This window comes from Patiria miniata, unplaced genomic scaffold, assembly GCF_015706575.1.
Source record: "Patiria miniata isolate m_02_andy unplaced genomic scaffold, ASM1570657v1 HiC_scaffold_3, whole genome shotgun sequence".
NCBI lineage: Eukaryota > Metazoa > Echinodermata > Asteroidea > Valvatida > Asterinidae > Patiria > Patiria miniata.
Window position 1 is genome coordinate 34,273,195 of NW_024037069.1, and position 25,621 is coordinate 34,298,815.

A 25,621-nucleotide genomic window follows, 5' to 3' on the forward strand; every position below is an offset into this window, starting at 1 on the left:
AGTTGATATTGATAATATCAGAGATGTTCTTTCCAATTAGTCTCTGTTGAGCCTTGCTGTTTCTTGACGAGTATTGTTTTCTATAGGTCTATTGTTGTTCACTATTTTTTTTAATTTAAGACCAAGGGTTTCCAAATTGCCAACAAATGACATGAAACTCCTATTATTGCATGAAATGACCATTTTGCTGTGAGCGGATACTTTCCATATCAGAAATGTTCTTGTCCAACGGTCTTGACATAGGGCAAGCACTATCTCATGTCCCAAGTTGCCACCTTGATTCACTCGAGTTTTTTTTTATCAAAATTAGAATGTACTGAAGGGAAGTATGGAGCCGACTGTAAGCAGACATGTCACTGTCCATCTGGCGATTCCTGCGAAAAGGATACGGGAGAATGTACTGGAAGTAAGAGAACACAGACTTGTATCGCAACAAGCTTGTTGAAGGATTATATTTTACTATGACAATCAGAAGCGACAGTTGAAGTATTCGAATTATTTGTTTTTCAAAGTAAACTTAAGTTGTAAGGACACACTTGGGTAATAGGGAGAAGCCCAAAGAATGTTTACACATTTAAACAAGTGTATAGATACGTTATACCATGGAAAAACTAATATACTAAAATGTACAGTGTATGTCTTTCATTCCAGATTGCATACCACTCTATTTCGGAAGTAACTGCCAGTGTTCTAGTAAGATGATTACATTTCTTTCATTTACACAAAGTATGATTATGACCCGTTATCTAAACTTAATCAAAACAGACATTATGACATTGCACCCTCTCGAGGAAGGAGATGAGCTTACAGATAAAACAGGGGGAAAAGAGGGAATGAGGCCACAGACTACACTGGATGAACATGTACAATGCTATTTTTTCAGTAACACTGCTTCAACTGTTGTACATTGTATTATCATTATAACTTTGTCGGATCATTTTATCTGGTCACTGTCATTGCTGCACCCGTCTTTCCATTGTAGCTGACAATGGCGTTCTAGGACTAAAAGTGATGCCAATCGATCGATATCAACTACAAGTTTCCTGGCAACCAGATCCATGTGTCTCTGGCTACATACTGGAGTATGCATTGACAAACAGGGGCCAATGTGAAGAGATTGAATCTCCACAGCGGTCCAGGTCACTTCCAGGTCCAATCGATGGTCCAACTACCAGTCGTGTCATCACTGGTTTGATATCTAATTCAACCTATATGGTTTACATTCGCCCTCTGTACAATGGTACGCAAGGACTTGAAGCGTCGACATCAGGAACCACGCTTAAACAAGAGAGTGAGTAGAAAGAGCCACTTTTCTGAAATCAATAACTAAGTGTTACCAGTGTTGGCGTACTCGTACAACTCGAGTACCAATAAGTACTTGGCCCGTACTCGATCATAAGTACTCGAAAAAACAAGAACTCGGCACGAACTCGTAATTTTGTACTCGGACTCGTCCCTTATCTCGACAAATTGTACTCGGTGAACTCGATCACAGTCGCGCAGTACTCGAAAGAAAATTCGGATTTTTTCGATACTAATTTTTCGATTCTAAACTTTGACCAAAATTTCACAGAGTGTATATGAAAATGATGAAAGTATTAATTCTTTATCGACTCTAAATCGAGCATATGTGAATGGGTATTGGCAGCGCTCGCAGTATCGCTGGTGCACATTTTTTACTGTCCTATTCCTACTGAATACTACAAGAATACCAGCGAAATAAATCGCAACCTTCTTTCCATGGGCTGCATGTGCGTTCATCACATTCTAACTAACAAGGTGCGGAAAGATCGTATCCGTGGGGAGGAGGTTGTGCACACCACTCTTTGTTGGAAACGCGAGACATTTTCGAGTTCGATCCAGACGTAGACATGTTTTTTTGTCAGAAATTATATCTTGGGGGTTTAGAGATCACAAGGAATATTTCGCTAACGGACAGAAGCAGCACAGCGCAGTAAGCAAGTCATGTGGGCTGCAGATTTCGGAGAAGTCTGGAACAACTTCCAACTTCAATAAGCACCTTTGACTCTTGTCCTAACCTTCAGAATGAGGAAAATCGTCAATAAATCAAGAATTCCAAGCAAAAACAACACTTTTTAATATGTGTACGTGTTAATTTCTTGGAATACTGGGTAATTACTTTACATATCACATGTAAGTAACGGTGCTAATTTCCATAATGCTTTAGTTTAAAAATGTACTCGGGATGTACTCGATATCTTTGTACTCGAACTCGGACTCTGAAAAACTCGAACTCTGATTTTTGGCCCAGGACTCAACTAAAAGTGCTCGGACTCGACCCGTACTCGGCACTGTGTGTACTCGGAAAACTTGGTACTCGCCTACAACACTGAGTGTTACCAGTTTGATAGTTATCAGCTGTGGGCATTCAATGATGATAATTAGTACAACTTGCGAATAAACGCTCCATGGGTTATATTTGTGTGTGTGTGTGTGTGTGTCAGATCCTTCCGTTTCCCCTGTGATGGTGACTTCTTACGATTCTGCCAGTGTCACACTCAGCTGGCGTGAGGTGTACTGTGCCAACTACTCCGTGCAATATGCGCTGGAAAACAAAGAGGGTTGCCAATCCATCAACCCGCCTACCTTCATCCAGCACTGTCTTTGTTCTGGAACTACTTCGACAAAGATACCTGGTCTGTTCGCCAACTCGATGTACGAGATACAAATTTTCGCCAAAGTGAATGAAAGCTCCGGAGAAACAGTTACAACAAGTGTTCATACCAGCACCAAAGGTAACACCTTTTTCCAGTTATAAACCTACAATTTTGCGCATACGGATCAGCTCAATTCAATCTGATCCATCTTAAACTATTTTCCTTTAGCGCCATCTGCACCACCACAGCAAGTTACCGTCACTTCAACATCAAAAAATAGCCTGACTTTCTCCTGGAGTCAGCCAGCGTGTGGAAGCCGAGGTGGCATAATCACAGGCTACACGTACAAGCTGAGTGGACCAGGGTCACGACTCATCTTCAATGTATTCACAGCCGAACAAGTTGAGATAAATGGTTTAATCCCCTTCACTAACTACAGTTTTCAAGTTGCTGCAAACACCAGTGCTGGGGCAGGGCCATACAGTGACGTTGTCGATCAGAGAACTAATGAAGCAGGTACGTGCTGTTTGAAAATACCATTACTTAAAACTTTGACCAAAAGTTCTTGTTAATGGCTGCCTTTTTTAATAGCCATCATTTACTAACGCTTGCATATGCCTTCTTAAACTTCACCCTGATTGCTTGATCGTTGGTCACACAGAGCCCACAGTACCCTTAGATGTTGCAATTCAGAACGTTGATTACGTATCCATCACTCTCCAGTGGTCAGAACCCGACCCTCCACAAGGAATTATCATCCATTACACCGTTAGGTACTGGATGAGTGGACAGTCAGGAACCAAAACGCTGATCAACAATGTGGTGCAATTAATGTATGAGATAACGGGCCTTGAAACGAATGAGACACACTTCTTGCAGGTAAATACTTTGTCATTTCTAAACAGAATTATCAAAATCTGGAGACGTTTGATTTCAAAAGCCCGTATGTCCTAGCAACTTTTTGTGGCATAAATTGTATTTTCTTTTACGGGTGCTGTTTAACATGATGAGTAAATAATTCATAACTTGCATGCAGGCTATTTAAAAAAAAAAAAACGACCGATTTTACTGCATGCGAGAACAGGATAAAATCACACTCTTCGCGATTTTTTATAATGATACTCTTTTATTCAAATGTCATAAGGTGCAAGCTGAAACGTCTGTTGGCGCAGGTCCGTGGAGTGAAAAAGTATTTGCGACCACCCTAATCGAAGGTATGGTAATGCTTCTTGTCGCAATCTTTGATTTTTAGTGTTTTGGTCATTTTATATTTCTCTAGTAATTAAGATATTTTATTTCCTTGAGTTTTGTTGACAAATTGCAAAGTGATGGCGTTCACCGTCAATAGTTTTAAAGTGCAGTCTAGACAGACTGAACGATGAAATGAAACACTTTGATTGCTGAAAGATTCCATATATGTAGTATCTATATTTCATGACTAACCTTGTGTTTGTCGATCTTTGTTTCGCAGCAAAGAAATTCGAAGTCCCTTCGCAAGTTGCCGTGATAGTACCTGTCGCGGTCGTCGTTGTCATCCTCGCTTTGGGTCTTGTCGTTGCTTTTGTAGTCTACAAGAGGTAACCATCAAAAACGAAACTTGATTAGAAATTGTCACAGATCTAAACTAGCTACTAACTGACACCTAACCTGTGTATCATGCTCCAAAACAGTAAATCAACAAGCTTGTTATCTTTTGTCACGTATAACTTTGCAACAGTTCTTCTTTGACAAAAAGAAAAGTTGTCAAGCTTTGATCCTCCTCCAAGAATCCCTTTTCCACTTTAGAATACTTTAGACAATAATATATTTCATGCAATAAAGGTACAGATGTTTTAGGCTATATCAATCCATTCAATCAATTTGGTTCATTTGCCTGTCTTGATTGGTGTTTCTTTCGAAGGAGGAGAGCCAGACAGGGAAAACAACACAGTGATGAATCTGACATTCCACTGAACGCAAAGGCTCCAACTTTGACTCGCGGTAAACCTTCAATTTCTTAGCAAATTTATTTTCTTCATCAGTGACAGCACAATTGCAAAACCGAAAACAGTCATTTCTGCTCGTCTTAACATGTATTTTTCTGTTCGTGCATTTTGAAAAACATTTATGTTATATCAAGTTTTTGAACTGAATATATAATAGGTGCAACATTATCCAGTATACTCCAGGTTGAGCCACTTGGAAAATGATATCAGTCAACCCGACAAGTACAAACACATATTTTGACTTCATGTAAATATTTCGCATAAAAATAACTTAAGTATTTAAGTATTTGAATGTGGCGTCTCATATCTTATGTTGTCGCGTCAAGTTTAATAGCTATTTTTTAAATGATCTTCAATCTGCAATCACTTTCCAGAAAGTTATTTTGAAGACATATGGTGACTCTCAAGAATCACAGCGGTAATTCAGTCTTTGTTTTACTGATAAAAAATCTTCAGTTAACAGTAATGTCAACGATGGAGCAGCAGTCAGCGATAAACCCCACCGCCATAAATCCAAGTCCCCTCGTAAACCACGCCAGAAGCAGGCCGGGCCAGAGCAATCAGCAGAAGAAGGGGGCAATGAACAGCTGGAATTCGTACCACCACCTTCCGTCCGGAAGGAAGAGCTTGCTGAATACATCCGCCAGAAGGAGGCGATGGGTGATAACGGATTCCTAGCAGACTACAAGGTAAATACGCCTTATAAAACCACGCACAACTTGCCTCTTACGAAGTACCCCGATTGAACAATTTTTCGATCCGATCAAGAGAAAGGAGTCACTTGTCTAGCACTTTATGTCAGCTGAAAGCCATCTGTATAAGACGCAGTGTTTACAATGTAAAGTATCGTGTCTCTATTTTCATCCATTTTGGGGTATAGCTATTTCAATTTCATTACTGATACATTTCTTTCCTAAAGTACTTAGTTTTGTTGTGGTAAATTCACACAATATGCACACTGGACTAAACGTGGAAAACCAACTATAACATTAATAAAATAATGAAACATAATTTGTTTTTGTATACATCAGTCGCTTCCCGATGGTCAACTTTATCCATGGACAGTGGCAGCGAAACCAGAGAACAGGGCCAAGAACCGATACGTCAATGTCATTGCATGTGTGTATTTCTGTTTATTTTGGTATACATTTGATAGCACTGTTTATATTAATGCAGCATTGTTCAAATTGTTACAACAATGTTCATTGCAATAAAAGTTTACAGTTTAACCATGCAGTCAATTTGGAGGTTTGTAAAGGTTGCGAAAATAAGTACATTTAAAGTGGCAATTAATGTAAGCTTGTAAGATAAGGATCATCTCCATTTTCCGGATACAATATGATGTAAAAAAAAATATGTCACATTTTTTTAGAAGCATCGTTTGAAGTGGAGTCATTGTTTTAGTTTTGTTTTGTTCAACTTTGTTCCATGTTTTGTACGCAGATGACCATTCCCGTGTTGTACTTGACCCCTTGGAGGGTGATCCCCATTCAGACTACATCAATGCCTGCTATATCAATGTAAGCCGTTATCTGATGATGAATTCGTTTGAGCTAAGTTAAACACCGATGAGGTATTCCAGCTGACGCAGGTTCAAATCCAGACTTAGTCAGACGTATTTGTTCAAACGAAAATTAAATGTCAAATGAAATTATTTCCATCACCTGTTTGAACACAAGATATGAATTAGTACATTTTGCTGCAAAGATTCTTTGACAAATTGTTATCAAATCAATTATCTTGTGGGATGTTAGTTTGAGCCAAATTAAAATAAATCAATACGTTTTTAATTGCCTTTGCTTTGCAGGGATACAAGACGAAGAACAAGTACGTCGCCAGCCAAGGTAAATGCAGTCGCAAATGTGACGTAATTTTGTCTGGTAGATTGATTTCGGCGTGCATAAAATCGAGTAATGCGACCATCGAATTATCTAACAACTGTTATTGACAGAGTACACTGTTTAATTACCAAACTGTTTCTTTTCAGAACCACATAAATGAACAAACAGATGTGACTATACATGGTGCTACTGCAATGTATTAACTAACCCATTGTTATTTACTTTGAAGGAGCCAACAAGGCGTCTATCAAAGACATCTGGAGAATGGTCTGGCAGTTGGGCATCGATAAGATTGTCATGCTCACAAATCCGGTTGAGAACGGCAAGGTAGTGTTGATTTTTATTTTTATTTTATTTTGGTGATTTCGTTATTGAAAATTAAAATTATGCTTAATTTTATTAACAAATAGAAAGATATTGGAAAAGGTAATCTCTAGAAAGATTAAAGCAACCCAAAGGCATTAATCTTGGAAACAAAATAACACAAGAACTACGACAAAGCAAGAAACAACACGTTGTATTTCTCTAATGATTTGATTTCTAAATTCATCTAAACAAAGGTATCCTTTTATCTAACATGGTCAAGCCATTTTATATATTTGTTTCTGTATTCAGAGGAAGTGCCTTCAATACTGGGCTGATACCGGATCTACCACCATCTCAGGCATCGTGGTAACTACAGACAAAGAGGATGTCTTCCTGGATTACACCATTCGCAATTTCAGCATTCACCAGGTAATCTCCAGACCTATTTGGGTCAGGGAGGCTTGGTTCATTTTTGGATTTATCATAATATTTACTTGATGCCGGCGTGGCACAAAGCGTGATCTAAATTATACTTAAGTGTTGTTTTGGGGGCGGGGAATTTTAATTGGGTTGTTTATTTTGACAAACATAAGCAACAACCATGTCATTATACCAGTAAAGTGACACAGTAATGCATTTCAAAAAAAAATACCAAGACTTTATTTAAAAAGGCTGGATTAATGTTTTAGAAAATCTGAGCGCTGAGTTTGTTGAGAAGCATGAATATTAAATGCAAACTGACTATTCATACAGGTTGGCTGTGAAGAAAGTAACAGATCGTTGAAGCAATTCCACTACACCACCTGGCCCGACATGCAGCCGCCAGAGTACCCAGCACCATTGCTCAACTTCCTGCGATTGGTCAATGGACATCATAACCCTGGACGCACGATGGTGCATTGCAGGTAAAGTCGAATGTATCAGTAATTACAATGGAACAGCGCCCCCACACTGTTGGCTTGGATGTCATGACCTCTGCCCTGTTCAAAATGCAGGTCATGACATCCGGGGTTTTGTGTTCTATCGGTTAAGCTTTGTACACTGGTGATGAATGCGTGATGGTACAGGATATGGCATTTCATTAAAGTTATTTCAAATGTTAATCTTTAATGTTCAGTGTTTTGCTGTTCCATGAGTAATGTATGTTTGCTTAAAACCAATCATATTAATGTACATTTAACATATTCCCACCCACCCCCAAAAAAGGATATCGCAAAATTAACTCATAGTAGCAGGGAGAAAAGTCACATTCAGAATTAGAGAATTTGCAGTTTAGGAGATAGTATATTGTTAACATAATTCTGTAAAACTCCGCAACGCTAAAACGCAGAACAATATTTGGTTACATGTTTTATCTAAACGTGTATTGGTATTAGTATAAACCTTCCTATAATACTTTTGTTCGTCAATATAAATAAACTGTGGATCTCGGCAGATATTTTGATAAACTTATCTATCCAATTGTGGTATTATCTGATGAAATACGCAAAAACACATTTTCTTGCCATTTTTTTGAATTGATGTTTACACCTATATAATCCAGTGCCGGAGTGGGACGCACTGGTACATACATCGCCCTTGATTCAATGCAGCTACAAATGGCGCAGGAAGGACAAGTTGATGTTCTTGGCTTCATCTACCAAATGAGACAGAATCGAATCAAGATGGTGCAGACACCGGTAAGTTACCAATATACTTTTGAACAATCAAACAATAAGCGAAGTGCATGTAGAAATTAGGAGAAACTGTTGTGACTTTTGTTTTGGTATACAGTATCGATGGCATGTAGTCTAAAGCACCGAAGTTAGAACCTAGACAGAAGATAGAAGTGCTCGTTTCATTAACCAACTTGTTAATGCAGTTTAATCTTGTCATCTTTTAGATCGTGCCATTTATTCTGCTAAATACAATTCTAGAAAACAATTCATCAATTGTAAAATGCATCTTTTGTATTCAGGAGCAATACAAGTTCATCTTTGACGCTCTTCTGGCTGCCTCTGTGACAGGAGACACGACCTACAGCGTTGCAGACTTCCGCCAGAAACTGACGGCTCTGAAAAAGAAGGACAAAGGGGTGAAGGAAACAGGCCTTCAGAAACAGTTCGCGGTAAGCTAGAAGCCATTTTGGATGTTATGTTTGAGACAATGGGAGGGCGCTCTCTTGAGTCGATAAACTCTTCTGTACTTAACCAAATGTACCCATTCCAAATACACCTGTGTACAACTTATCTCAAAGAGGCTATTATCATACTGTTTTAACTATATATGTGCACCTTTTGATTCCTTCTGCTTGATTTCTGTTTTCAATCAGTAGGCACGTAGGTCCCTTTGTCTCCCCTTATAATGCAAATCAATCAAGTGAAAATCACAATTTGCCAAGAAATCATTTTCTCACCCAGCATTTTCTTTTACAATTCAATTGGTTTTTTTTCAGACTTTGATCCAGCTGAGTGACAGGCGAGGTAAAGTCGAAAATATGTCAGGACAGCTCCCTGAGAACAAGGACAAGAACAGATATCCGGATTTTATACCAAGTGAGTCCAGACAATAATTTGAGCGTCTATGCATTTATATCTTTCTGTATCATGAATGTCGCGACAGGCCTACTATTAGCGATCAAGTGCTGTCGAAATGACATTGGTGAACAAACCCGTATGACCAACCCTTAATGGCGCAACACCTGATGCTTCTCATCATTTAAGTGAATCACTTATTTTGGCATTATTACATTTTCCAATGCATCATTGCCACCATCAAAATGACCTATTTGTCACTTCGGGAAGATTTTATCCGTGTTCTTTGAACTAATTATTTCATCATGATTGATTGCTTTTCAGGTGACCGCTCAAGACCATATCTGTTTACCAGTGTCCAAGAAGATGAAACCAACTACATCAACGCAACCTTTTTGCCAGTAAGTATCTGATTATTTCAGTTAGCACTGAGTACCACAATTATTCACGACTTCCAATTTTCGACTACTACAATTATAGGAATTTGTATTTTGTTTCAGGGTGTTTTTTTTTCAAGAACCGGTGAAATAGAAAACATTGCAATGTTTCGCGGTGAAGCTCAGAAAAAAACTTCAACAAATTCAATTGTCGGTAGTTTTAATGTAGTATTAGTCATGTACAGAAATGACAATATTATGTTTTAACAAAATGACATCCCTGTTGAGTTGCGCAAAATGGTAAGATTTAACACATTGTTTTTAAATGTCTACACAATATTACTTATTTAAAAAGATTTTCAAATTTCTCTTTCCAAAAGGGCTACCGTAAAAAGAGCATGTACATCGGTACGCAGATGCCCATGCCCAACACTGTCACTGATTTCTGGCGCTTGATGTACGACCACAAAGCGACCAGCATTGTGATGCTGAACACCTTTGATGCCAACGATAAGGTATGAAGACAGCTCATGTCAATCTCATTTCCAAAAGTTACGATGGTTTCTTATCATGAAATATTAATATGGATTATACGAGTAAATATCCCCTTGCATGATCGACTGATATTTAACGATATTTCAGTACGCAGACGGCTTATTAGGGAGACACTTTTTGCTTATAGGGAGACAAAAAGGTATAATCCAAGTCCTATTTCTGGACATATGTTTAATGTCGCAAATAGAGCCTAAATCGAATCCTCAGTATGCAAAACCCACATTTATTTAGTGTAGGTTAGGGTTAAGTGTCATAACATTTCAGAATTGTTTCTGCACACGTTCATGCAATGTCTCCCAATTAAATTATAATATTTACTAACTTACCAATTCGCTGGTACGTGATACTTCAGGAGGGTTTTGTATACTTTGGGTGCATATCTTTCTTAGGAGATGCAGAAGATTCGTGTGCTCTTGAATGAAATCTCCCTGTTCATTTTGAAAACAAAATATTCTCATTTTAGAAATCAAAGACAGGGCTGTTCTCTTTTCATTTAGAAACTATTAGGTGATACATTTCTTATTAAGTCATAACCTTTTTTCAGAAATTGCTTTAAGAGAACGTCTGTGAACAAAAGAATACCAAGGATTTTAGTATTAAAATAACTCGTTTGTCTTGTGATTATAGACCATGTGTCGCTACTGGCCGGAGGAGGGAACCATCAACTTTGGCAAGCTGTCTATCGAACTCATCCAGACCAAGCAATCCGACAGTGTGACACGATGCACCTTCACGCTAAGGAACACCAATAACGCGGTATATTACACAAAACTTTAACTGCATACATGATCATTTGCATTTATCCCAAAAGTAACATACCGAATTATTAAGCTTCCTTGGATATGAAAGATCCTATATTGTTCTTAAAACACATCGTGAAATTATTCCGTCTGGTTTACTGTTATTGGGAAGAAATTAAGAAATGTTGGTGAATTCCAACCGTCAGTCAATTGAATGATTTTTGTTTCGAAACAAAGATATTAATAGACAAAATCGTGTTTCGTGATCAAAAGGTCGTGCATGGGTTTATACCGTTTTCTTTGGAAGTGTAATATCCACTGAGCTTAAACTTCCACAGGTTAGGTTTTGAATATTCTTGTTTGGATTTTGAGTGGTGTTATTGGAAACGAACAAAATGTATGACAAGCAAACGTTCCTATATGCCTTAAATGATATCTGAACTGGTTTTGCATGAATGTAGCCTTGACCAATGCTGTCCTGTCAAGCCAAGCTTTTTCCTTGAACTGTCCGGCAGTCGTTGCTACTGTCACGGCAACGTACGCCGCTCGCAGCCCCCGGCCCCTGGCTAGCTAGCTCCGCTTGCGAATTGCCTGTACTGCGCGCGCGATGTGCTCCTAACACAAATCCGCACACGGACGTACGTACACGTACATGTACAGTACATGTACATGACTTGTACAGTATACAGTAACCATGCCGTGGGAGTCACACGGAAGTCTTTCGCCTCGACTGCGACTGCGTATTGGTTACTGCATGGGGTGCACGTAGTACGTACGTACGTAGGTACTGTATACGTACCGGCAAAGCGCGCGGCGTACGTGTGCCGTGACAAGTACAGTACAGGCAAGCGGAGCTAGCCAGGGGGCTGCTAGCGGCGTACGTTGCCGTGACAAGTAGGGTAAAACGGCTGCCGGACAGTTCAGGGAAAAAGCTTGGCTTGACAGCATTGGTCAAGGCTAGCATGAATGTTATGTTCCCAGTCCCAAAGCTTGCTAAACATGTTTTAATGCTCTCGGAGAGCACTGAGCATTAACTATTCTAATATTATTTGGTTAGGTCAGACCAACCCCTAATTAGCACTTTGGAGATTGTATCTCTAGTGCAAAGGCAGATTCCTTTCCCATCAAGCCCTTGAAAAACGCCTGTTCATAAAATGTGGTGATGTAAGGAGGCTAATAAATTGCACTTAGTGGGCAAATTGTTGGTGCTAAGCAAATTTCACGCTATAATGTGATACCCTAGTTGCAAAATTCAAAAAAAAATTGATAAATACATTACCTCAGTCCAGATGCCAATTACATCGATTTGCTTAGTAGAAAATATAGCAAAGTAACTTGCCGAGCAAGAATCACCAGAGAAAATTATTACACGCCGAACACATCGCCTGGCCTTTTGGTGGATATTTAGGTTTTACTAGTCAAAGCCTTGCAGCTAATGCTTGTGCATTAGCTGCAAAACTGAGTTTACATCTTTTACAGTCTGAGAAAGCACGCACCATCATCCAATTCCAATACCACAACTGGCCCTCCGACCAGGAGATACCGAATTCCGTGCCAGGAATGCTGACTCTCATGGATCTCGCTCGAAAGTGGAACGGAGACAAAGGACCTATTGTTGTCCACTGCATGTAAGTCGAATGGGGAATTCTAGATGTGTGAGGAGTATTGTTAAAAAGTATTACATTATGTCTGGGCCGCTGGGTCCGGGTTCGACTTGGATAGTTCTACATTTATTGATTTTAATCTGTTTCTGTCAGGTACCAAAACAGAAGAATTTTGCCAAACAAAGCCTATTCAGGTATTTAAACCTACTGGCTCAAAACTTAGATAGAAGCCAAGCATTCGATATCCCTCGCGGAATTTGGCAACTGTAACGAAAAAAAAATTAAAGAACGTCTGAATAGTGAGAAAAAGGTGAAAGAAAAAGTTTGTAGATATGAAGACATTTTAATATTGAATATTATTGAAGAGGACTTTTGTCTTCAGTACTTGCTTGAATGTGTACAACCAATTAACTCTGAGGTGCATGTCGCCGTAAGTAAATCTTATATTAATCCCTTTTATTGTTTCTTTTAAGGAAATTCCAACCTTGTGTTTTATATTCTTGTCTAGAATTTATACCTTGTGATAGTATTTTTCTTAAATTATTTCAGATCCTTGTTAAGAGATTATTCTGATTCAAGTTTTCAAGTTATCTGGTTCAAGAGTTATTTGACATCTTTAGAATGTTAACAGTTACTCAAGATGACCATCATATAATGAAAACGTATGTATTGGTTGTTGTTATGAATTCAATTTGATTGAGTTTCATTGTTATTTTCATATTTTCTTTTTGCCTTTCTAGGGATGGTCTTGGTAGTACTTCTGTGTACTGCACGTTGATGACGCTGTTGGAACAGTTCAATGTCGAGAAAGTCGTGGACGTGTTCCAAGCAGCTCATCGTCTGCGCATGGTAAACCAAAACATGATGAACTCGCTGGTAAGTATTGTGTCGTGCTCACACTCTCTCTCTCTCTCCAAGGAAGTTACTCTTGATTTACTTTTATTTATGATGTCATACCCACCATCTTACATCATACTTTTAAACATTTATCTGGCAGATGTAAGACATATCTTTTGCAGATATAGAGGTACAATTGTTAGCTGTACACAAAGTTGTTGGGTATCATTAACTATTTCGACATATTTTTCTTTGAAAAAAAAGGCAGAACACTGCGTTTTTCCTCACTATGTAGTTGTAGTAGACGGCCATTGTGGTACTCGTATTGGGCCTACTCTAGCATTAATATTCTTCACTTTTACACTTCTCTCATTTGCACACGTAATATTTCTCGCGGCCTTGGACGGTGGATAGCATTAAGTAGTTGCCTGTTGAGGCTTTCTGCAATTGACCAGGTTGCCGGTTTTTATTGAGGCAGCCTGTGTAACTAGCTTGACCGCGTTGCCCATTCCGCGTTATACATTTATTAACGTATACAAGTTTAAGATCTGTACATATTCCCCTATGGTCGATAATTTCTTGCCGTATTTGTAGCTGTCAGCATTACATTTTGTCATCTGTCTTCCGTTGCTGTGTACAAACGTTCAGAAAAAGACGAAACTTACACGCCAAAAACTGACAATAGTACATAAGACGAAATGAGAGATAGGCACGTGCAGCCGTTAACGACCTCCTTTGTTATGGTGGGCTACATGCGCATGCGTGAAAATTTTACGATCTAATCACGTCGCGTTTTCGATGATCACATCATGTTCCCTCGTATTCCCCGCCCTGCAAACAGGACGCTGGGAAGAGCTAATCTCGTTGAGCTCTCATTGGATAGATTTCGAGTGAACATTTTGCCCCAACGACTAAAACTAGGACCAGAAAATTTAGGGTGAATTTCAATTGAGTGTATTAAATCTAATTGAGTCCCCTTTTTTCAGCGAACTTAATCATTAAATAGAGTGATTTTACTCTAAATCGGCTAGTCCTTAGTTTTGCTCTCATTCAGAGAGCAGCTGATGAATTTTACCATTTGTTCGTTTTACCAGGACCAATACGCACTGTGTTACGATGTGATTCAGGCCATGCTGGACTCTACTAGAATCTATGAGCCCATAACACCCTCAGCTGGACTGGACTCTATCGCGTAAGGTAGAACGCCAAGGATATCACATTTTTGAAATGTGACTTGTCTCAGTTAGGGCCTACACAAAAATGACCATAGTGTACCCACAGAAACTTTAGATAAATTGGGAGATCGTCAGCATTAGTTCTGCATAGCTCAGTCAATACAGCGTTAGCATCTTATTCTAGAGACCACCGGTTCAAAATCCCCTTGGATTCTCCGCACATGGTGTATCAAATCTGGTGAAATGGAAGATTTTTAAAAAGTACAGTGTTTATCTCTCCAAAATGTACTGTTCTCGACAGAAACATTAGAAACTAGATTGAGCTTTTTGGTTGTCAATTCCCCTCCCATGACTGGGAGTACATTTTGTATGTATTTAACTAAGTGTAACCCGTTTTAGCCTATAATATTTTACCCAGAGCTATATATTTTTGTTTTCTCTGTTGCAACACAAGCTATAATTTTTGCTAATGCAAGTTGTTAAAGCTATATTCTTGATACAAGTATTAAACAGTTTATTTTGGGGATAATTAACGTTATACAGTTTGTTTTCAGGGTCTCTATTTTTGTAACTATTTGATCACGTATTTGGATATAATAATATACGCTGTCATCATATATTTTGTATAAAAATGCTTGGCTGAAATATTGCATTGTCGAAAATGAGGCTGATAGACTTTTGGATTAGCACTTTTATATGCATCTTGAAAGTTTGATATGTATTTTTTCGCTGAATTCGATATCTTCTCATATTAAACTTTATGTAACAATTTGTATATTAGGGGATGAGGCTTTTTAATTTAAATCCATAATATTTCGCAACGTAAGCCTAAAAAAAAAAAGTATAAAAGTATTTTTAAAAAAAGGGTGTGATCAGACTTTTTAGGACGATTTAAGATTTATATTTCACGGCTTTTTTGTCTAAATGACGGGAATAGATTGTCAGAAACTGACACCCTTGTAAAACATTCACGAGAAAATGTAGAAAAGGTCGCCTTTAGAGGATATTTTGTTTTCATTTGCTTTTTTGTTTTTTTGTGCATCGATGCTTGTGCACCAAAGGCGAAACTGCTTAACAGACACGAAACGGACTACAAAAAAATGCATTAATGGAAAGGCAGCTGAGCTTTTATTAAAATAAACAAACTTGCGGAGTAGAATATTGAGCTATTTACCCAGGGTAACTCCAAAAAGGCACCTAATCATCTTCGCTCGATTTCACGACTAATCTGGTTTCAGAATGTTATATGTAGTATTTACACAAACCTATCCGCAAAACTTCGCGTTTCCTGTACAAAAAGATGTACGACGCCCAAGCCTTATAAAGGGTGGGGCATAGGTGCATTGGCGAATATGGAGTAGGCTATAACCCTTTTGCGTAGCAGCCATCTTAGAGGGCAATGCTTTTGTTTTGCTTGGATATGCTTGACTGAATTGTATGTCATTGGGTACTCATTGTTACTGAATTAAAATTAAAAAAATAGCATCTAAAATGTCCGCTATGCATAAGGTCTATTGGTTACAAACGAACAAGATATGTCATCAGGGTTGTATTTGTGATAATTTTAATACCTAAAACATATACCACAGTATTTTACTACCCACAGCTACTTTAAAACTAAAAATAATTTACGCGAGACAGGTTTTTTTTCTGCATTTTAGTTATCTAGTCTGATATTCCCAAGCTCTCAAAATAAACATGTGTATTTCAGAATAATATACCTGTACATGTAATTTTACAATAATGAAAGTAATGAAATAATCAGTAATGAAAAGAATTAAAGGGAAAATTAGTATGGCATGCATGAAAACTGACCCCGATGTAGTCTCGTTTTAAGCCTGACTAAAATAGGACATAATTTCCCAACAAACCAATTTTGCCCAGCTTTGATCAAAGTCGGCTATTCGGTACGCTTCATCAGTACTGGTTTTAACAGCTTTCATTTCGAATGAAACTGTTCTTTTTGGCATGGAATATACATTATTGATTCGAGCCTTAATTGGTGCTAGAAACAGGTGAAGGATCTTCACTAATGAGATAATTCCTCCGCAGACTGGAAGAACTGTAGTTGCCCTTTTAAGCCTGGCTGTGTAACAGAATTGCAACTTATTTAAAGATCATACCCTTTCCTCTTAAAAATTGATATTATTTCCCTCCTAACAAATTTTTTATTGGTATTTTTTAATTACTCTCTAATATAGTATATCTCTGAAATATGGATTTCATTTTTTTTTCCACAAGTAACCCACACGGCGAGAGCCGAAATATTCTCTCACAACCAATAACTCGAATTTTGTGAAGAAATTATTTTTTTGTTCAGCGTCTCTTTCAAAAAAGCAATTAACTTTTATATTGCAATTGAAAATAAATTCAATTTTTTTCGAAGTGAAATTAAACTTGAAAATAGCACAGGGAATGCTTAACTAATACTTATTGCTTCTCTGAGATAATTTCCAGTACTGTTTGCAGTCAACTGTTTTTAATGAACTAGTGCTACTTGGTGTTTTTGTACACAATAGATCTCGTGCGTTAAGGCAGAGGGCAACGGTTTCGTATCGCCTGGAAAGGCGTGAGTAAACCAGTTGAGCATTTATTGTTCCTAAAATACATGTATAATAAGAATGAGCACTCTCTGAGAAACATCCAACGGTTAAGGTATATAGGGACAGGCCTGCTTCAAAGAGCATTGTAAACAAAATCACGACCCATGTAGTGGTAAGATATGATTGAATTAATAATGAAGAGCTTTCAATAAAATGCTGGCAAAATTACGGGAATTTGTTGTTCAGACTTTTTGTCGTTGACTTTTTGGCTTTTTTTATTAATATATTTCACTGTGATATTTCTGTTTAGCACTGAATCGAATGCATATCACAATGTCATGATGTTGAATGCCCGATCCCTCGTACTCTGAATAGTCTTTATAAAGCTATAATTATCGATGTACTCTATCCAACCATCGTGGATGTGACTGTTAATTTATCATAGCGCCCTCTATAAGTTTGATAGCGTCATGCATAATCAACACAGGCACACAAAGAACACTTGACAAATAAAAAGGCCGTTTTGTAGCTGATAATTTTCCAAATCTCCGTCGAGATCCTCCTCCCCCTCCTTCACAAAATGACAGAACGAAAGCAAAGGGATGAATTATGAATTTGCTGCAATATTTTCAATTTGTTTTGGCAAGCTGCAATTTTTTTAATTAAAAAAATGTCTTGAGGACTGTAAAAATTACACTAATTCTCAGGATTTTCCCCACGAAAACTATGCCCTTTTAGCATCCCCCAATCGCCAATATAGGAGAAATAAACATCTGCCACCTCTCCCTCCCCAGTCCAGTCTAACCCTATTATCAATCAAGACTTCAATTTAGCAAATTTCTGTCCACTTTATTATTGCTCCATTCAATTTAAACATCCGTCACAGTCATGTTGAAATTATTTCAAATTACAAGCCTCCTATAGGTTTTGCTTCAACGCAATGTATGAAGAGACTTGGAATGGATCTTGACATCGGATGTTTCAATGGTGTTCTACTGCCTGTATTTTCACAGAGTTCCGAAACAGCTTTTGTTTTTGTTCAGGTTTTTTATTTCTTCTTTTCCCCCTTCTATCCCAAGTCCTATAGACGTAATGTACATGTATTCACTACAGCACTTTTTGGCATAAAACATTGCCATATCCCTTTGAGACTTCACAGGTTGCACACTATCTCACTGTTACGCGCAGCGCCCCCATGCGACGATTTTCACAATGTATATAATATTGATGCTGACCCTTTTCTCTCCGCGTATTTGCGCCATGTTCGTAGGGAAGGATCGGCAAGTCATTAGATATTATCGGCTCACACTGAAATACCGCCCTCCTCAAAGTCTTATCTTCTATCTTTGATTTCTTTTGAAATCCATCGTATACTGGCTCAATATTGACCACTGTGAGTAAAGCCATTAAAACGCCGCGGACTGCCTTCACGGGGCCCCCACTGGTTCCATAGGAAAGTGCACATGTGACGTCATCAGTACAGAGGCTTATTACTGGTCCGGAACCTCCTGTGGACCAATTGAATTGGTGACTTGGGTTAGGGTCAACCATTCCATGTCCACATAGAGTGCGTTCGATTACTTCCCCCAGCTTACTCGCGCCTGGCTCCTCGCGTGATGACAGACATGCGCAGTGGCGCTAAATAAACGATTTATCAGTTTTATCAGTTTTGGGCTTTTTTTGGGGGGGGGTTAGACAAATAAGGCTAAAGCCCCCCCCCCCCCCCCCCTGCAGAACCGCCACTGAACTCTCGTACACATTAGCATCCATTCATCACAGTGTTATTTCCTCGTTTTGATATTGTGCATTTGAAGAGATGCGTATAATTATAGTTATCGTGTTAATCATGCATGTACATTGTGTAAACTAAAAAAGACCAAGAACAAAAGGAAGATAACTTAAGCTTGAACAACCCGACGAAATAGAAACTTTAGAGTAAAGTAAACTTTCGGTTTGTTTTGCATTTACATAGGGAGTTGAAGCATTAATAATACTGCAATGCGGAAACGGTGATTCAAAGCCGCTTATGCACAAGCCTTATCGCGGGACAATGTTCAAGACCACTCTTATACGAATTTAGTTAACTGTGTACGGTCTTTCTAAATCTTTTTAAAATACATTTTAGATTTTATGTTATTCCACTTTATTTTAAAAGCACCCGTGCAGACAAAAATTAAGGGGTAAACAATAACAAATTTATAACAAAATCATGAGCACCAAGAAAATAAAGGCCTGCGCGCGACGCATGTACACTGTTTAAAGGACTCATTACATTCCATATGGTTTTACAATCTGATAATAGTATGCAACATAGAACACGTCGCCTGTATTATATCCCTGATTCTATATCCAAGATTTTGTGAATGTTTATGACTCAAGTTCAACAGCCGTCGCAAGGACCCCGCAAAATAGATACAATTACTGTGCGTTTTCAAAAGTCTCCTTACCTTAAAAGCAATGGTTCATTCCTGTGTTATATATAGCTTCGTTCAATGGCAAAGACCCGCCCCAGTCCCATCCCCATCCTGGCATCCTAGATCCGACGACGATTTCATGTGCATGTATTAAGTATAGAACTTTTGGGATAAGCATCGATATTCAAGGCAAGGTTCTTTGTCGTACTTTCTAAAATTAATTTCTGTTGGTGCCATGTATGTACATTTTTAGCCAAAAGTGAGCAGCGACCTTTACATGTACGTCATCAGTCATGTCATGTCTGTCTTTACACTGTTATTTCGGGTTGTGTACTATATGAACCTAGCAACCAGTTGTGTAAAAAGAAAGTGAACAACTTGTGTAATATTTTACGCAAGTTGTGTAAACAACTGTTTACGCATCTGGTTGCAAGGTTCATATAGTACACAACCGTTTGATTTTTACACAACCGAAATAACAGTGTACCCCGCAGAGTCGTGACCTTTGACGTGAACCTCTAAGTCGCGCGGGGTACTACCGAAGTGGTTAATTAAATGTAGACGGTTTCATGCCCAATCAACTATCACACAAATATCTAGAATTGCATTTTGAAGCAGGTGCAAGGGACTTTACGAACTACGTACTGCAGAAAACGGGTCCGTTTTTTGTGAACCGAGGCCTAGGTTCCTATTCTGTCGGTTACACTGAAAGAAAGGAACCCTTTGTTATAATAGAGCCTCGTGTCAAATACAAACGTATAATCATTTAGGCCAAAAAAAAAGTCTCCAGTTTCTGGTATGGAGAGCTTGCCCAAAAAGTGGTGCGGCGACACGGCTTCTTCTTTTTTTTTACCTGTTTTTTTTTTGCTTCAAATGTCGGCTGATGACTGCAAAAGGTGCCCGACTAAACTTAGTGCAAATATATGGGAGTCTAGAGAGGCCACATAAAGCTTATTCTCGATCATAATCCCATCTAAAAACACGTTAAAACTGTGCAGCAGCAGGATTTCAGTCAAACCAGTGAGTTTGGCGGTTTTGAGACATCATGGCTACGGCGACGCGCGCGCATACCAGAAACCGGAGACTTTTTTGGGGGGCCTTAAGTTAGTAACTTAAGAATTATTTCAACCAGGAAATAACTAAGTGGAGCTACATATTAATTCTACACGAACAACTATGGTGGCCCTGAAGGGACATCGCATATCGCAAACGTGTGCGCATACGTATGCGATGTCGCGAAATTTATCGCGAATGTGTGCGCACACGTATGCGATGTTGCAAAATTTATCGCGAATATGTGCGCACACGTATGCGATGTCGCGAAATTTATCGCGAATATATGCGCACACGTATGCGATGTCGTGAAATTAATCGCGAATATGTGCGCACACGTATGCGATGTCGCAAAATTTATTGCGAATATGTGCGCACACGTATGCGATGTCGCGAAGGTTTATTAGTCAGACCCTATTTATATCTAACAGAACGTCTAGATTCCAGACTAGCTGCTACAACTCCCCAGTTCATTAGGAATTTTACTGAAAGGTATGCGACAAGGTATGCAATAAAATTCACGACATTGCAAACAAATTAGCATACGTGTGCGCACATATTCGCGAATTGTTTCACGACATCGCATACGTGTGCGCACATATTCGCGATAAATTTCGCGACATCGCATACGTGTGCGCACATATTCGCGATAAATTTTGCGACATTGCATACGTGTGCGCACACATTCGCGATAAATTTCGCGACATCGCATACGTATGCGCACACGTTTGCGATATGCGATGTCCCTTTAGGGCCACCATAAACAACCGCTTTGTTGTAAGGGTATATGATAACTGTACAACACGGTACAAAGGTTCCGTAAATAAACTTGAACTCTATACTGCCGTATACGCAGTTACATTGTTTCTTGCACAAGATAGTGAACACGGGTGACACATAAGGATCGTCGAATTTTCTGGTTTCCTTCTGAAGCACTGATCACAACAATTGTCCATGAGAAAAGGAAACATCCACTTGTAGATGAGGACATGGCGTCATTGTGCCTTTGCCGCCTAAGAGACGTCGTGCTGCCGGCCTTGTTCTTGTGTGCTGTCTTACTCCCCAATAAAGGTAGGATTTTGAGTGAATTTAGTCTTATCTCTCACAATGGCTAACCGGATGTAACATTTTAATATTTCATTATTATCATTAAACCCTAAGAGAACTGTACAACTGCTCAGAATTCTCGCTTGGCCCTAAATTGCGAATGTATTTGTGGGTTTTCGGGAGCGGTTGTAGCTTCTTCAGTTTTTCCGTATAATCATGAATTTGTGAATTATTCAAGTGTTGCGCTCCACTTTAATGCACCAATTAGTTTGTGATTTATGATGCAACCTATGTAACATTCAAAAATATGCTGGAAATTTTGATATTGAAGTTTATATTTTTGTACTTCACATTAGCCCTGCTGAACAGTTTTAAGGCCAAGTTATACATTTTTTTAAAGAACCATAAAATCGAACATTGTAACTTGATAGAGATTTTTGCCGCGTCTAGTGTGGAAACTCTATATTTATGAACCATTCTCTTAAAATCTCATCGTTTACCATTTAGGTTGTCATTATCCAGTGGCGTAGGGCCTATCCAGACGGGGGGCAGGGGGCACCTTTCCCCCGGCGGATTTTTTTGAAAGATATTTTTTGAGTAACTATTTCCATAAAAGATTATAGAGTTCTTATAATGAACAAAACAAAAACAAACTCCATTAGAATGTGCTGTGAAAATGGGCATATATTTGCCAGTATGCATAATAATGGTCAGATTCGAAGAGTGTCGCCTTTTGGAAGACGGGTACCAGCCCCCCCCCCCCCCCCCCCCCCTCTTGCTTTTTGATTTTGGAGGCCAAGTGTCTGGGGAAAAAAACACATGTCTACATTTCGATGCGGAATGGCGAGTGCGGTCCCCCCCCCCCCCACCCCACACACACACCCACACACATCAAAAGCTGGATACACACTATTGATTCATTATCATGTTTTACAAAATATTTCGATTTGCCGTCATCTATCAAAGCGCGGTCGCTATTAGTTCAGTACATTGTATTATACAAATAATGAATGTTTGTGATTGCAATGGTAAGAATAATTTCGTGAGGTGAAGATGATATGTTCCATTCCATGAGGCGAGGCCGAGTGGAATGGAACATTTTATCTGTTACAATTTATCTGTTCCATTGCACGAACGTGAAACATTCTTTATTTGTTTTATATAACACCTGAATAAATCCTTGTCATCTGATTGGTTGACTTTTAATAGCCAATTTATTCGGGTAAAAAACTGTTGAAAAGTTCGACAAGTTTGTCATATTTAATTTATGCAAACTGTTCCACAGGTTGAGAACAATCATATTCAATTTATCTCGATTTGAAACAGCGCCACCACCACACCAGCGGCAGTGACACTGTGCAATGGAAGTTCTATTCAGCGTGCATTAGACTTCCATTGCACTGTGCGCTGTGCGCCAAATAATTGCGGGACAAATAATTCAATGACATGTGATCAACGATCCACCAATCAGATGACTGGGATTAATGCAGGTGTTGTATAAAATATAAACACATACATTTGACTTTTAAAAAATCACGAACTTGCACCTTGCCGATTACTGCTAAGATCAGCTTTATAGAGTGTACAAGCTGGTTTACCCGATCATAGATCGGGTAGGGCGTAGTGTTGGGGATGAAAATGTGGGGAGTTAAATGTAAATGGGGGATATAGTTGGTGAGACATGCAGTTAAAGAATAGCAATTTCTGTGGTGTGATCTGAGGCAATTTCTGATCACTAAAACCAATTTGAGCGAAAGATCATCTGTGAAAGTTTTAAGTTTTGAGTAATTGAATCAGCTACATGTATTCTGAGCAATAGAATCATTATTGTAGGCTACAATATTTTTATTCGGGGAAGAAAAAGTGTGGGGGGGGGGGAGACCAAACAATGTCCCCCCTCAAAATGTGTGTGTGTGTGGGGGGGGGGGTCCCCTGTCCCCCGTCGATTTACGCACATGATAATTATGTACCATGGCAACTGTCTGTAAATGTTGCCGTTGGTCTGTTAAATTTGCTTTTTGTGAGGCAGTCGCATTTTGAAAACGTAGTGAAAAGGTTACTGTAGTACACAGGCGAAGGCTGGTTGTACAGTTTGACAATAAATCGTAATGCAATAAAACGTGAAGGTGTCATTTAAAATGAAAATGTTGAGTGTTATCAAAAAGTTACAAACGGTCTGAATCATGGAGGAAGGTCATAATTAAGTTTCAGTATTGGACTCTTCAACAAACGTAAGATTGAAATTCTTACAATTTGCGAGACCGTCTGCGATTCAACTTTTATTCAAGTTGGTTCAACCATCTATATATAAGAGCAAGTTTTACTCGGCCTCCGAGAAATGTTTGCTTCTGAAAGGATCCGAGACCGCGGCGATCCTTCGTTGACCCAAAACAGGCCCCCGAAATTATAACACGACACTGAATTATACCATGGAGGAATTCTTATTCTAGTCTGGTTCCCCGACCTGACAATTTCCCCCGACGTCTACACGTCTAAATTGTAGGTCAGGCAGCCTCCGTGGCTAAAAATAAACATGACGACATTGACGGCCCTTTTTCAAAGCTCGGCTTCGTTTCCGAATTCACTTAATCACATAAAGCTTTTAATGTTCCGATCATTTTTTTAAAAATAAGTCACTTGCTTCATATATCATACAGTTACGATATACAGTTTAATACTTCTGTAAGAAAACATTGACTAATTTTGACCTGGAATCTTCAAAGTTAGACACCCAAACAGCACTGTAAGCAGGCGGAGCCAAATTGAGACCACGCCGAGTTTTGAAAAATGCCGGTAACGGTCGTCAAATTCAAACTAGTGCATGACGCAGCAAAAAGTTCGCCCCTCGTATACGATCCGAGTGCAAATTCGTCGTTGAATTTCAAGTTTTCTAAATAAAAGCAATGGATATTAATTATCAACTAGTTTTTTAAAGTTTTTAATAAGCAATTAGCAGTTAATAAAACCTATATTATACTCGGAAATACTCGGACACTATCCGATAGTCGACGAAATGAATTCGGCAAACTTCGGACATTTTCGGAAAAAGGAGGAATTCCTCCCGTTTTAGTCACGTGATGTAAATTGTAATACATTGTATTACCGGAGGCTACCTGACCTAAGATTCATCAGGAATAGTCGGAATCTTTTGGTCTGGGAACCAGACTATTCTTATTCCTCCATGATTATACGTGGCGGGCAGCGAACTCACAACGCTCAGCCTTGGTGGTGGAAGCATGGAGCTGTAAACACATTATGGAAGCAACTACACGTCACATGCTTGCGCTTCAAATAGCGAGCACCGTAGACCCAACCTCGTTTACAGGGTGTGGAGCAGGCTGCAGTACGCGTTGCCATTGACAGTTTTGCATAGCCCGGAAATACTACGCAGTGTAGACTTTCGATTGGTCAGACCGCGCAAGGCATACTTAATGTGTAGTCCTTCTGAGTATTCGTTGCACTCGGCGCAGGGGCGGCAAGCGAAGCATATGAAAGAATAGGAGCACTTGGTGGCCACGCACCATGGAGAAAAAATATTTTACCAAGGTCACCCCATCCACAATTTGGTGAACGCTTTTGCAGAATGCTCGAGTAGAACACGTAAACGCAACCCCTACGTTGACGTCGCTGACCTCGCACAGTCTAGACACGCAGAAAAAGCCAGGACAGGGGGCGGCCACGCAGTCAACGTGAAAGCGCACACGACGGCAAATTCCTGCTCAAAACGCAGTCACGAAAAATCGACTAAACGGATCGCCGGTCCGTACGGGAAAATAAGGACGACCCGAAGCGTCCGACCCGGCGGAAGACACCCTCCGCATTTTTCCACGGACGTGGAGCGATTTTGGCGCCGCGGGAGCCCGCGGTCTCGGATCCTTTCATGAGCAAACATCGTCTCGGAGGCCGAGTTAAACTCTCTCTTATATATATAGATAAACATGTATACATGTAGGGAAAACAAAAAATACAAATAATAGCTCCTATTTTGTTTAATAACAACTTATATACTCTTA

At 39.2% G+C, this 25,621-nt stretch overlaps 2 protein-coding genes across 2 annotated transcripts in view; both read left to right on the top strand.

Moving 5' to 3' along the window:
* LOC119736748 (receptor-type tyrosine-protein phosphatase kappa-like) overlaps positions 1 to 14,572 on the top strand; it is a 35,771-nt gene extending 21,199 nt beyond the window's left edge. Inside the window, exons 10-34 of the mRNA XM_038210759.1 lie at positions 311 to 406; positions 652 to 693; positions 983 to 1,291; positions 2,466 to 2,756; positions 2,847 to 3,134; positions 3,280 to 3,497; positions 3,763 to 3,832; positions 4,090 to 4,195; positions 4,519 to 4,598; positions 5,060 to 5,292; positions 5,635 to 5,722; positions 6,047 to 6,123; positions 6,411 to 6,447; positions 6,674 to 6,771; positions 7,060 to 7,179; positions 7,504 to 7,655; positions 8,294 to 8,429; positions 8,708 to 8,857; positions 9,185 to 9,284; positions 9,588 to 9,664; positions 10,021 to 10,155; positions 10,823 to 10,951; positions 12,415 to 12,563; positions 13,280 to 13,415; positions 14,471 to 14,572. Coding sequence (XP_038066687.1) covers positions 311 to 406; positions 652 to 693; positions 983 to 1,291; positions 2,466 to 2,756; positions 2,847 to 3,134; positions 3,280 to 3,497; positions 3,763 to 3,832; positions 4,090 to 4,195; positions 4,519 to 4,598; positions 5,060 to 5,292; positions 5,635 to 5,722; positions 6,047 to 6,123; positions 6,411 to 6,447; positions 6,674 to 6,771; positions 7,060 to 7,179; positions 7,504 to 7,655; positions 8,294 to 8,429; positions 8,708 to 8,857; positions 9,185 to 9,284; positions 9,588 to 9,664; positions 10,021 to 10,155; positions 10,823 to 10,951; positions 12,415 to 12,563; positions 13,280 to 13,415; positions 14,471 to 14,572 — 3,419 coding nt within the window. The remainder of the gene's footprint in view (positions 1 to 310; positions 407 to 651; positions 694 to 982; positions 1,292 to 2,465; positions 2,757 to 2,846; positions 3,135 to 3,279; positions 3,498 to 3,762; positions 3,833 to 4,089; positions 4,196 to 4,518; positions 4,599 to 5,059; positions 5,293 to 5,634; positions 5,723 to 6,046; positions 6,124 to 6,410; positions 6,448 to 6,673; positions 6,772 to 7,059; positions 7,180 to 7,503; positions 7,656 to 8,293; positions 8,430 to 8,707; positions 8,858 to 9,184; positions 9,285 to 9,587; positions 9,665 to 10,020; positions 10,156 to 10,822; positions 10,952 to 12,414; positions 12,564 to 13,279; positions 13,416 to 14,470) is intronic.
* Positions 14,573 to 21,550: 6,978 nt separating this feature from the next.
* The window catches only part of LOC119736749 (receptor-type tyrosine-protein phosphatase T-like), a 32,339-nt gene continuing 28,268 nt past the window's right edge, over positions 21,551 to 25,621 (top strand). The window contains exon 1 of the mRNA XM_038210760.1: positions 21,551 to 21,632. Within this exon, the coding sequence (XP_038066688.1) occupies positions 21,551 to 21,632 (82 nt within the window). The remainder of the gene's footprint in view (positions 21,633 to 25,621) is intronic.